The sequence below is a fragment of the Procambarus clarkii genome, chromosome 43, assembly GCF_040958095.1.
Source record: "Procambarus clarkii isolate CNS0578487 chromosome 43, FALCON_Pclarkii_2.0, whole genome shotgun sequence".
Lineage (NCBI taxonomy): Eukaryota > Metazoa > Arthropoda > Malacostraca > Decapoda > Cambaridae > Procambarus > Procambarus clarkii.
The window spans coordinates 25981939-25995985 of record NC_091192.1 but is presented as its reverse complement, the minus strand read 5'-3'; the positions used below and the strand labels follow the sequence as shown (position 1 = coordinate 25995985).

At 41.0% G+C, this 14047-nt stretch overlaps 1 protein-coding gene across 2 annotated transcripts in view; it reads left to right on the top strand.

Annotated features, from left to right (window-relative positions):
* me31B (ATP-dependent RNA helicase me31b) overlaps window positions 1–12298 on the top strand; it is a 33511-nt gene extending 21213 nt beyond the window's left edge. For both annotated transcript variants that reach the window (XM_045738754.2, XM_045738753.2), the window contains exons 5-10: window positions 1627–1749; window positions 1860–1996; window positions 3388–3502; window positions 3655–3835; window positions 4200–4411; window positions 9292–12298. In XM_045738754.2, the coding sequence (XP_045594710.1) occupies window positions 1627–1749; window positions 1860–1996; window positions 3388–3502; window positions 3655–3835; window positions 4200–4411; window positions 9292–9363 (840 nt within the window). In that variant the 3' untranslated portion in view covers window positions 9364–12298. The remainder of the gene's footprint in view (window positions 1–1626; window positions 1750–1859; window positions 1997–3387; window positions 3503–3654; window positions 3836–4199; window positions 4412–9291) is intronic.
* The last annotated feature ends 1749 nt before the right edge of the window (window positions 12299–14047 follow it).

The window sequence follows — 14047 nt, the reverse complement described above, 5'->3', positions numbered from 1 at the left end:
AAAATGTCTTATTTTTTTCTTACAATCTTGATTGATATAAAGGGAACCTGTGACCAAACCCATCCTGTATCTTCTGTTTTGTATACTCTTCTCGAGATACTGGGCATAATTGGTATTTGCTCGATTCTTTAACCTTCAAGAAGCCTCATTCCATGCATACCTCCCCTGTCCTTAGTCTTTTGAAACGTCTTTGTTTGACACGCCTACATTGAACAAGTACTCATTATTTTATACTATACAGTATATAATATTGAGTATATACTAGTATATACTATACAGTATTGAATTATTATTGCTGCATAAAAAAAAAAATTGTGGTGTATCACTGAGAATTGGTAGGACCCATGAGACTTCAAACCTGCACACTGAGGACACCCAAACGTGTGCCTTAGACTACGGCATAGTAAAAACCATGCAACCTGGGAATTGACTGAATCCTTGAGGGGTCCTGAGGCTTCCACAGAGTCCCAGTCAGGATTTCACACGCACTGCCTGCATGCACTCTGGCTTTGATAAGAGTACTGTCCCAAACACTTGCCTTAATAAGATTCCTTTGTTCATTTTAACGCAATGTATAGAGGGAAATAGATAGGAAGATTAACTTGATTACCAGGTTGCATTATTTTTAGCACGTTACCCAGGCAAGTTGAACAGCCCCCCCCCCCCCCCCCAAGACCATGTGGGGCACATTTGTCATAAGGGGCACACACGACTTATTGAAGTCATTTAATAAAAATTATTACAGAATAGTTTTATTACTTAATCTTCAATAACTTTGTGGAATCTAAAAATTAAAGAATTAAATTAAATAAAATCGCCAGTAAAAAAAAAAACACTAATTTTAGGCCAGCTTGACGGTTAATGTTTATTTTTAGAAGTTGTAACTAGCTTGCCTCCCAGCTGCACTCGTGTTTTTGCGCTTTTATTGCTTGTTAAAAAGGTGATAGTTTTAAATTATAAGAACCAAATTGCTGTGTCCTTTGTATGGGCGACAGATGTACTTGCAAAGGGCCAACTGTTTGACATTCCTGGTCTAGGGTGTACCCAGTTTGCAGGTTTGAATCTTCATGGTGCCTAGTATAGTTATTTACCCCCCCTTCCCCCCCTCCCTCCCTCTCCAATTGTGTAATGCTCTAGTACTTCATATCCTGATGGCCCTACACTCTTACCTCACTGTTTCTTGGTCTGATACTTGCCACTGCTCCCCCTACCCTCTCCCTTATGCAATTGGTTGCCACCACTTTAATGATATCTTGTTAATCTCCCAGTCTCTTGTGGTAAATGCCAGTTGTACTCTTACTGGTTGGTAAATTTTCTTTTCTTGTCTTAAAATGGTGCCCAGTGTTTTCTGGACACCACCTTTACACTGTAGCAGATTTTGTATTGCACTGTTCAGTTTTGTTTGATATAAGTTAGTATTGTATTCACTGTAAATAGTGACTGTGCCATATAATGGATATCAACAAATGGATCTATCGGTTTTAATGTATAGAATTTATGCTTTCCTTGTATTGCTTCTGTATTGTACTGATGCTGCCTTCCCTGTGGTATTGAGGAATGTGGCCATTAAAGGTAAAAATATAATTTGGTGCCTCCTTCAGGTAACGATCATTTCTAAACTTTCAGGATGATATTATGAGAATCTATGAGACTGTACATGCTGTCATTGCCACACCTGGAAGAATCCTGGATCTTATGGAGAAAAAAGTAGCTGTAATGGATAAATGCAAGATGCTGGTGTTAGACGAGGTAAATTTTTTTCCATACCACTAGCTTAATTTATACTGAAATATTTAAAGTTAATGTAGTGATAATATACATTTTTAAATCTTAAATTATTTTTTTCTCAAACTTATCAGGCTGATAAACTGCTGTCTCAAGATTTCAAAGGAATGTTGGATCGTGTCATCTCGTACCTGCCTCCTGAAAGACAGATTCTCTTGTACTCTGCGACATTTCCCCTCACAGTTGAGCAATTCATGCAGAAGCACTTAAGGTTTGTGGTGGTAAAAGCTATGAAGTTTTCTCAATAACACTTGATTAGATCCTAGTTGCCAATTGTGGCCATTGGTTCTATTGTATTGCTTGCCATGACTGGTATTAATGGTAGTAGTATGACGCTAGTCCTCATGAAATGGTTCCTCGAATTGGTACAGTATTTGAAAAGTACTTGTCACTAACTATATATTTATTACTCCCGACCCCGTCTGGTGGAAGGGTAGTGAACATGAATGTTGGAAAAAGCCAGGTGAGCAAACCTTGTCCAGTTTGGTTGTTTGAGACTTCATGAATGTTGCAGACGAGGTGTCCCAATAACGTGGCCGAAATATGTTGACCAAACCACACTAGAAAGTGAAGGGACAAAGACGTTTTGGTCCGTCCTGGACCACTCTAAAATAGATTGTCTTCATGAATGTTGAAGGGTCACTTCTTTGAAGCCCCAAAACCACTTGTGCCAGCATGAACAGTGATAAGTCATACATTATCATTTAGTCGTGTATGGGTGTTGACAGGTCTCTAGGCACAATGTCGCATGGAAATCTAAGACAATTGACTGATGGTAATTTGGCCCAAGTTTCATAAAAGGGGTGTGGCAACCCTTTGCAACACAATATTTTGAACTGGCTGAAGGAAATTTTGTTTTTGAAATGGGTATAAAGTGGAGCATATTTTGGTAAAAGACCTCTACTGCCCAAAGTGCTAAAGAAAAATGCCAAAGTCTGATGATGCTTAGGGTTTCCTGTATGACCACTACATTAACCACTGTAAACTACAATATTTAACACAATAAACAAATGTTGTATTTGTGCAGGAGTAAGATCGGTTATGAAAATAAAAATGTCCGCAACTGCATTATTCCTGCCACGTGGTCGACGGTACTCATAAGTGTTAAAATAGTGAAACTAAAAGATGCTGGGAAGTATGGCAATGATGGGTATTGGGTAAATGAGGGTGGACATTGTGGGTGCATGGCAGTAAAGCAAGGATGAGTAGGTGGAAAGGTGCAACTCAAGACTGGTAATGCATTGGCTGCTACTAGTATGAAGAGAAAGTGAAATGGCTTGCCAAGACCCTAAAGGGTGTCTTGTACTCTGCCAACACCATTGAGGCACACTAAAGGGTGTTGGCAAGTGATTAAATAACCTCCTGCTACCTAATGCCAGTATGAACAGCAGAAGTAGTTTGAAAAAGTGAACTTGACTTCATGAAGCATCCGGATGACTAAACTGGCCAATGTTCGTTAACCTGGCCTTTCTCTGAACTGTATTAAACATCCATGTCAAGGGTGAAAAGGGGGGGGGGGGGGGTGTTAAAGGCACTATGGTTCATAGTACATAGCAAAATTAAACTTATTATAGTATAATTATAAGTATCTCCTCTCTTCAGATCACCATACGAAATAAACTTGATGGATGAACTAACACTGAAGGGTGTTACGCAATACTATGCATTTGTTAAAGAGCGGCAGAAGGTCCATTGTTTAAATACATTATTTTCAAAGGTGAGATGATGATCACGTGCATACAGTATATTGAATGGCTGCAATTATTCGGACAATGTAGCTATTTTTAGATTGTTTAAACATTAAATTGTGTAAATAAAAACAAAATTTTGTGAAATTGAATTGAGAGTACAGCTATTTCTAACTTGCAGTTACAAATCAACCAAAGCATCATCTTCTGCAACTCAACTCAGCGTGTTGAATTATTGGCTAAAAAAATCACTGATCTTGGCTATTCGTGCTACTATATCCATGCAAAGATGGCACAGGCTCACCGCAACCGTGTCTTCCACGATTTCCGTGGTGGTCTCTGCAGGAACTTGGTTTGTTCAGGTAAGCCTTTTGTTAGTCAAAGCCATGTAGGGTTGTCACTCATTGGTTGGTAAGAAATGTTACTTTAATACTGTTTGATGTATTTATAAGCTTTCATTGGAAATAAGCTTTAGGGTACATTTCCTGCCCTTATGGAAGGGAAAGTGGGTAGAATGGATGGAAAGGAAAGAGGTAGTGGGATGGTTTTTCTGATGAAAATTTTTGGGTATTCTTGCTGGGGTAAAGCTTATAAAGATTTAAACAGTTAGACATTTTATAAAAAAATATTAAAAAAAAACTTAATTGCTTGGCTGATGATGAAGTGGTGAATATTAGTGCCTTTGACAACTTTTATGAAGCGTTGACCGTTTCTTCTTCTTTGCAGATTTGTTTACCAGAGGCATAGACATCCAAGCTGTTAATGTGGTAATTAACTTTGACTTTCCAAAGATGGCAGAAACTTATCTGCATAGAATCGGCAGATCGGGACGTTTTGGCCACCTTGGTATAGCGATCAATCTAATAACTTTTGATGATCGCTTCGCACTTCACCGTATTGAGCAAGAGCTAGGAACAGAAATTAAACCCATTCCAAAGGTATAGAATATACAAGTTTTTGAGCTAAAATTACTTTATTCCTTGCAACCGGAACGAGACTAGATTTTGTGCATAGATACTAAAATGCTTCGGTGTGTGGATAGAGATGTTCTATAGTCTGAGGGTGGGATGAACCTACAGTTTGCACTGGTGTGGCTAGATCTAGTGAAGATGGGACACTTGTAACATTTATGGACTTCAAAGTATTGGAATACGTTAAAAAAACGACAACATAAAGCCTAAGATCTGGTGATCTAGTGTAAGAATGGTGTCCTAAGGCACAAAAAGGTATTGACTAAAATTGTGTTACTGTAGTATCATTTAAGTCTAGATATCAAACTAGTGTTTAATTATATATAGTTTGCGTTTACTGCAAAAGCGTTCCTTGTTCCAACTTCCGACCAGTCATTCGTTCTTAAATCTGTGCCTGTTGGCAGGGTCATTGGTCTTGTTACTGGTAATAAACTGTATGCACTTAGGGTAGCCTGGCCCCTTGGCTTTCCTTCCTACCACTGTAACAGGCGGTGGGGAAATGGCTCTGGCAAGGTTGCGCATTAACCATACATGGTTACTCGTGGGGGGGACTCCATTGAGTGCCGTCCCGCTCCTTATTGTTCGAACTACATTATCTTATTGTCGTGCATATCCTTGCTGAATGCCCGACTTTCGGGACTTCCCAACTGTCCCTCGCAGTCCCTTGATAGAATCCTTGGCGACTTGGATACCTTTGATATCTTTCTCCTTGTGCACTTTTGTTCTTGTATTGGCATTCTTGGTGATATTTAGTGCAGTTTGAATATCTTGCACTTTTGGCGGTGCTACATAGTTTGCCCAGACTTAATGCCTTCTTTTGATAATTACGTCCCGACTACCAGGACGAGCATGTCTTTCTTTCTGACCGTCCCTTGTGGTCACTTGTCCCTCGATGGAATTCTTGGTGAATTGGATACTTTTGATATAGTTCGCCTTGTGCGTTTCTGTTCTTGTATTGGCATCCTTGGTGATATTTAGCGCCCTCTGATTATTCCACATATTTGATGGTGCTACATGGCCTTCCTGGTTTGGTGCCTTCTTTTGATAATTACTTGCTTGTCAGTGTTTATTCCCCATTTTCAACTGGCAGTTATTAGGTTTTATACATTTTTATTAGAAAGTTCTGTGACTTCCTTCACTGTTATATTATAAGGTTTTCCTATATTCTGATTAAGTTCCTTCTCTCAGGTTATTTGTGAAACTAAGCACTAAAAAACTAATCACTACATAGTTTCTCTTAATGTACATAACTTTCACTAATTTAAAAAGGAACATAAATATTTTTTGGTCTTGGCCTGTGTCTAATTACTTTTTGAAGCCCATTCTTGAATTAGATATGCTTTCTAATGTTATTTAAGCTTCTCAAATGTGAAGTTTCAATTATGGTGGTCTGATGCAGGGGATGTGGTAGCTTTGGAATGGCTTAAACCAGTTGGTCGTTTCACTTGTTTGGTGTGGTAGCTGCTTTGGTGGTAGGCCAGTGTGAAGTCTTGCTGTGCGACGCTCTTGGAGTCTTGTCATTCTTTTTTTTTTTTTTTTTTTTTTTTTTTGTATGCGTACCAATAGCTTAATCCTTCCCCCACCCCTTTCCTTTCCAGCCCATTGTCATCATGAAGAGGCTAGGTAGACGGCTGCCAGGGTGTGATGCTCCATGGGATGGTTGTCCTTTTTTGTGGCCTTGTGCTCCTGCTGCCGTCTTCACTAATTGTGCTGGTTACAGTTTCCTCTTCCTTATGTTTCATTTCATCTCTTCCCCCCCCCCCCCCTCCCTCTTCTCCTTTCTCCTTGTCTTTCCCGCCAACCTTTAGAGTCCTGATTATTCTTTCAGACATCTTCTGTTTTGATGCCCGGATGTTTGGGGAGGTGCACATTTGCCCATAGAACTGCGGTACCTAACGTTGCAAGCGAGGGGATGCTTTTATTGTCAATCCTCTCTTGTTGCTGAACCAGATCTCAACGATTCTTAAGGTGACGATTGTGGGGCATAAACTCTTGATGCACACGTGGTGGGGGGGGGGGCCAACCTGTCTCTTGTTGGGTGTCGTATCTAATTGTGGCTCCATGGTGGGTATGGGGGCTCATTCGTAAATGAAATGACCTCCTCGTTTCTATGCTGCTGAATGATCCTCTTATAACTTCTCAGGCTCATGGGGCGAGCGACCAGGCCCCCCCCCCCAGTCTGACTGTTTTGAAGACTGGGATCTGTAGCCCCGTTACATTGGGCACAAAGCTACACCTTTGACCCTCTTTACTACCCCCTTTTCTTCCCACTCCCTCTGTGGTAGGGTTGAACCCCAGGATGGGAGCCGAGCGGACAACACACTGGACACATGATCCTGGGCGCCGGTGAGAAACGATGGGCAGAGTTTTTCACCCTATGCCCCTGTTACCTAGCAGTAAATAGGTACCTGGGAGTTAGTTACCTGTCATGGGCGTGGAGGCCTGGTCGAGGACTGGGCCGCAGGGACACTTAAGCCCCGAAATCAACTCGAGACAACCCCTCGTGATGACCACCTCGTATAACTCGGAGCGGCTACTTCTCTCATTACAACTGCACCTTTTTACCATTCCTCTCACTGGAGGTGCTCGGTGCCTTCTCCCCCACAGATGCCCTCGCACGGTCCCTTCCAGTGCTAATACGTTTAAACACCTTGTTTGGTCCTGCTACATGGACTAAACACTTTGATCTCTCCTATATGGATTCTACTCTACTCTTCCTGGCAATTTCTTCCTCCATAAACACCTTGTTGATTCGGTGTATGCCTGTCACTTTTAACCCCACCCTATTTGGTACAATTGTCATTGCTGCTGCTTCTCGGAAAGCGGCTGTCTGCTTAGCCGCATTGGAGACCTTCCCCCCCCCCCCCCCCTGTTAGGATCTCCAAAAAAGGCCCAGTTAAATGTCAGTATTGGCACTTGTCCTCCCTCACTATGTGACTGGTGTTTGGGACTTGAAAGACTGCCATGAAGATAAACATATCCTTGAAGCCAAAGACCATTATGTCTTCCAGGTTGATACGTAAACCTGACCCCCCTCGTGGTCGTTGTCGTCAGCTGCTTAGAGTTGAATCACTTTTTATGGCAGGACCCTTCTGCCTTCTAATTTTTGCTGGTTCCAGATGCTCCATTCAGGAGTACATTCCCTCTCCTAGGCTTTGCAGCAAGTGCTGGAAATTTGGTCATGGTTCCCTCAAATGCACAAGTGTGGTGGGCATTTGATCCTTGTGTACAAGGGTTCTGCAAATTTTTTCGGGTTAATCTTTGACACTCGTCTGTCTTCGTTGCCCCATATCTCTTGCCTCTAAATTGAATGCTTATAAGGCCCTTAACCTCCTTAAGGTTTTGTTCCAATACTTCTTGGGGGAGCTGATAGGCAAACGCTCCTCTTTACATTCCTCTCTTGTCTAAACTCGCTTATGGTTGCCCTGTGTTCGTGTCTGTTTCTCCTCCTACTCTTCGCTGTCTTGATGCTCTGCACCTTACTGGGTTACGCCTCTGCTCTGGTGCCTTTCGTTAGACTTCTACTCCTCAGCCTGTATGTTGAAACCGGCATCCTGTCTATGTGCCTCTGTCTGCCTGTCGTACTTTGACTTTTTACCCCCCCCCCCCCCTGTGGTGCCTGTTCCCCGTAACCACCTCCCTCTTTCTGAACAGTTGACTCGTCTACAGAATTCTTTGTTAGTGTTGCCAATATTTCTAGTGTTCCATCCTTGCTCCTGTGGAGGGTTCCCCTTCTTAAATTTTGTAAAACCCTGACCCAAGTGACTAAAGCTTTTATCCCTAATACAGTTCCAAAATGCCTTCCTTGAACACTTTTCTTCCCACTCCATTCCCGTCTTCACCGATGGGATGCAAGTCTGCAGACGGTGTAGGTTACTCTGTTGTTTTTCCTGCCCACGTGTATGTGTCGCCTGCCCTGGAGACTAGCATCTTCACAGCAGAACTTTGCTATTCTCCCTGCTCTTCGTCAACTGTTTTCTTGCTGTCAATCCTCCTTTGTTGTTGACTCTTGCAGTGCTCTCATGGCTCTGAAGTCCTTTAATTCAGTTCATCCGGTGGTAGTCGAAATTCGGCATTGGCCGTTTCTTATCTCTGGTAAATTTAAGGTGGAGGTTTGCTGGGTTCCCAACAATATTGGAATCTCTAAATGAACATGTAGATGCTGCCAGTGAGGAAGCCATCTGCACTTCTCATCTCTCGTTAAGATATTCCTTATTCAGATTTTTACCTAGTTTTTTTTTTTTTCGTTCCCCATCCTTGCCCATTGGCAGAGTTGTTGGTCTACTGTTACTGGTAACAAATTGCGTGCTCTGAAGAGTAGTCCCCATGGCCTTACTTAACCGGCAGTGGGAAACGGCTCGGGCAAGGTTGCACATTGGCCATACACGCCCAACACATGGGCACTTAATAGAGCGCTGCCCTGCTCCTTACTGTTAAAACTGCATTGTCCCTCTTACGGTCTTGCATATCCTTGTTCGTCCTGAAAGTAAAGACATTTAACGTGTCTTGCTTCTCGACTGTCCCTTGCGGTCACTTGTCCCTCGGTAGAATTCTTGGTGAATCTGATACTTTTGATATTGTTTGCCTTGTGCGTTTCTGTTCTCATATTGGCATCCTTAGTGATATTTAGCGTGCTCTGATTATTCTGCACATTTTTGGTGCTACATAGCCTTTCTGGCTTGGTGCCTTCTTTTGATAATTATTTACTTAACCACTGTCTGAAAATACTTTTGGTGAAAACTTACTGCACAGTTCTGAGACGAAAGTCTCTTGCCTGTTAATTTTGTGTAATTTGTAGGTGAAGTACATAAAAATGGAAGTTAAATTCTTGCTGTTCTAAATTCCAGGTCATCGATCCAGCCCTGTATGTTGCGGAGTGTCACTTTGAAGATGACGACGAGGGCAATATCAGTAAATAACTCCCTAACAAAAGATAGGCTGGAAGGTGTTTATTCCCAGTTAAAGTGACCCAAGGCCACTTGTGCCAGCCATTCATCAGGGAAGGCAAAATGCCTCGCTTGCTACATAATCGCCTTCATCCATCTGAAGGAAACTGGGAAGAGTTAAGGTGGGCATAAAATGCACAGAAAATTTAATAAGTGGGTTTCTGAATGAGAAATATGGAATGGCTTGTTTACTTAGATGTAAAGTATGGTAAAAGATTGTTGGTGCAGAATGTGACATTATTCTCAGGTGGTGATTTACAAATGTACAGTTATTAAAAGAAGCACATAGCGAATTTTTTTTTTGGGGTGGGGGGTAGGGGGGAGTTTTTAATAATTTACTGGCAGATGGTGATGCTTAGACTGCTTGGGCTATGTTCTCTGATGCTCAGCTGGTCCACTGAGTGAGCAGCTGCAATGGACAGCACTGAAAGTGAAGTGTGATGTGGTATGTTTGGTACAAGAGGCCAATGTTACTACCAAGGAAGTGACAGAAAATACTTGATTAGAATTGTTTTTAAATGCTGATGGCATAAATAGCATCCTACACAAACATTTGTGGCCAGAAGTGTTCAATAATTTAATGCTGAAAACTGTTGGCTAGTGAGCAAAATGGTCAGTGAAGATGTGACCCAAATGCTGGGTCTTGTTCTTGAACAATATTAATTACTATACTCGCAAGACTTGAGTCACTGACTGGCTTATACAAGAAACCTGAAATTGGGTTATACAAATGTTAGTCTGTGATGTATTTCTAATGATGAACAGGACCCTTATTTTGAAGCAAGACCGGCGAGCAAGCAAGAGGGAATGTTGCCTCCCTTGTGGAAAGTATCTGGTGGTCTTGGCTGCTGAATATTTATGTACAGTTAGAACAAGTGCATTGTTAACTCGGCAGTTTACCATGGTTCAATACTTTTTTAAAAATTGACTTCCTCATAAATCATGTTTCAAAAAGAGGTTAAAAAAAATATAACCCCAGTGTCTAATTAGGGGTTTGCTGAACTGATGACAATGCACATTTGTAGTTTTGTAAATCTATTTTTATACAAGATGGGGTCGAAGTAGCCAGTGGTAATGAAAGTTTACTCTTGTTCATCTTGAGGGTGGGTCCTTGCAATGTGAAGCTTTTGTTACCATTGGTTCTTTATACCCCTCTGTACAGTTTTCTGTGTGAAGGTCTAACTCTGCAGAGTTAAAACTTGCATAGCAGGAATGTGAATATTTGACCATCATTGGTGCAGTGCTGCGAGATAAGGACTCAAAAATGAGGCACCAAGAGTAGGGAGATTTTTTTTATATTTTTTTGAGATTTGCCAAGTTAGTGGTGATGGGTATGATGGTCCTTGAGCCCAATGATGGAAATTGTGAAAATTTAAATTTATGGATTCAATGACTAAAGCTTCAGCTACTGTCTAGGCTTTTGTGCTGTCCTAGACTTTGCGGAGGTTTAAGACTATTGACTCTTAAAATTTAGCCCTTATATTGGCTGCAATAAGAAATTGTACCTGCAGCTTGTGGTATTTTGACACACTACTGTATGGACCCACCCAAACTTCATCTGACATTATGCTCTTCAAAATTTAATCCTAGTCTTCTCCTTATCTTTATATAGTCAGATGAGGTTTATTCCTCTTCTTGATTCGAAAAATGAGCATTTCAAAATTTCATTATTATAATTCTAACTTTTTTGATTGGCATATATAGCACTTCGTGGCTGGTTGTAATCCTGTAGCCACTGCTTTTTAAATACACTTTGACCTTGTTACTGGCGAGCTTGGCAAACAATGGTTAACATTGTACCTTAATGATCAAGCATGTAACATCTAGCCTGGTATCTCTTCTCAGATGCTATCCCCCCCAAAAAAAAAATTAGGATTACATTCTGCATGGCTCTTAGTCATGAGAAAATGCTGACCATCTGGCATTGAGGTAGCTTCATCCATCCTAGAATGTTTTGTTGGTGCTGGCTTGTGTAGCAACGATGGGTTTGTAATGAATACTAGAGAATATTGTGGAATGAATAATTTTTTCTTTTGGAGCAAAACAAAATTTTCTATGATGGAAGATTCATATCTGAAAGAATAAATTTGCCTTGGTGATTGGTATTCTTGTGGAAATTTTCAGTTTTCCCATCACAATGTTTAAAATTATCAGATACACTAAAGTATTGCCCATCTATATGGGCATGTACTTGGATTAAAGAAAAAGTTAAGACTCCAGGGAATATTAAACTCCAAGGCACTAAGTTTATTCGCTGCTCTTCTTAGATCTGAGTGCAGCACTTGAATACTTTTTTTTATTATTATTTCATGAAGATCATGAATTCAGCATGGAAAAGATTTAAGATATTAAGTGTTCTGTAATTTTTCATTAATGATATCATTCAAGGTTGCTCTTGAACAAGCTTAAAGTACATCGAATAAACCTATTGTACTAGTCATATTTGGTAATATCGTAATAGAAATTTAGTTTTCAGTGGTATATATATTCATGCATTTTGATCCATTTGACATAATTGCTGAAATTCCAAGACTCAAAACTGCAAAAAAATGCCAAGCGTTTTACTGTTGGCGCTATTAATGTTGAGCATGGCGATGACCCACAATATATCTATGGGTAACTTCATATTGTTTATGAATATATGAAAATAGCAAAATGGTTGAATACAAAAAATTGCTCTTTTAATGTTTGGATTATAATTTTTTTTTGTTTTTGAAGGCAGTGATGAGATGCAGGAGCTTAGCTCCCTGGGGAAAGTGGGCGGGGAAAAAAGACAAAAAAAATTACAACAAAAATGAGTAGAGGAAAATTTGATTGCAAACCACCTCGGAAATTTCTTTGTTTCATATTTGTATTCTTATACAAAGTTGTTAAAATTATTCGGTCAAAAGTAAAGAATCCTCACTTCTGTTGGTTTTTCTTTCCCTGTAACATTGGTAAAGGTAAACGCTTCAAATGTCTACCATAATGGTGCAAATTATGACAGTTAAATGTGCAATTGGGGTTTGGATGCCACTGAATTGACAAAATTGCCTGTTAAAAGATTGAGCCTTGAATATAGAGGGTGCTAGTAAATCTTTAGGTAGACAAAATGGACGAACAATGGCTTAGAAATATTGGTTAATAGTTGCTCAACTCGCCTGGTTGATACCTGGTTGAGTTGAGCTTCGCCTAGTTGAGCTTCGGGTTTGCCCCCTCCATTTCCAGCCTGTTGTCTTCGGGAGATGCTTGATGGTGGGGATGGCTGTCTTTAGTGTGATTGGACATAACGCTTCAAAACTATGGGACATTATCCTTCCCGGTTTGGTGCTTTCATTTGATTACTTACTTTGAAGCGTTATGTAAAGCTGCTATCTTTACAAATTATGCTGGTTTCTTTTTCCCCTCTTAAGTTTTGTTTTTTCTTACACGTTAAGATTGTTCCTTCTAGTCGTTCGTCCGTATTCTTTCCGGTGTGTTTTGACGTCGCGTGATTGGGAAGGCGCTCTGACCAGTGGAACTGGTGGTAAAGAGGCTTCAAACCCTACCTTCGCTGCTGAGCCCGATTTCTACGGACTGCAGCCCGTCCTCCAAACAAAGATCCAAAAGTGATTCCATGCACCCGCCAAACCCCCTGTTTATGAATGAAAAGCGATTTACACAAGACTCACAACTGCTGACGTTCGAACATATCCGGAACAAGTGTTTCACTGACGAATTTTGTTCTAATCACAACGCTATAAATGCTTCACCCACGTACTACAAATACAAATAATCGCAAACAGAACCTAAACACCTAACCTATCCTATCCTATGCCTATATATGCACAATATGCTAATATATCATATTAATTTATACTTGAGAAAATTTCCCGTTTTGAATGAACAGCATGTTAAAATTTATGAATGCGTCTGTGGGATTGACCGCTGGATGTAATGGACTTGAGTCGAGGACGGGTTGCGGACTGACGGTTCTTAAGGTGACCATTGTGGGGTGTATATCGATGATGCACCAAAGCGAGACAGTTTTGTCGAGTGTTCTATTCCCTAATTGTGGCTCAATCGTAGATGAAATTATATTAATGTTCAAATCCACAAGGGCCGTGACAAGGATTCGAACCTGCGTCCGGGAGCATCCCAGACACTCCCTTAATCGACTGAGCTACGACAGGGTTTAAAGTTGAAACCGAAGTTCTACTAAACTTCCTTGATCCCGTAGCCTCATCGTGGCACAAACCAGGATTTTACACTCCCCCTGCACCCGAGCTATGTCAATAGTCCATTCTCCCTCTTCGCCCTTACATCATCACACAGAGATCATACTAACGTGATGCATCAAATGAACAAATCCACAAGGGCTGTGACGAGGATTTGTTCATTTGATGCATCGCGTTAGTGTGATCTGTGTGTAATGATGTAAGGGCGAAGAGGGAGAACGGCCTATTGACATAGCTCGGGTGCAGGGGGGAGTTGTGTAAAATCCTGGTTTGTGCCTAGGAGAGGCTACGGGATCCACTATGTCCCCTAACTCCCCTTGCCACTTCGGGGGAGTATTGGGTGTTCATGTAGCTTCAGGGACACCAATTGCCCCCCAGCCACAGGGCATGGCAAGAAGGCACCCCTAAGCATACCTAATTCCCTATCAAACAGACTAAAATACACACAAATGGCAGATCTC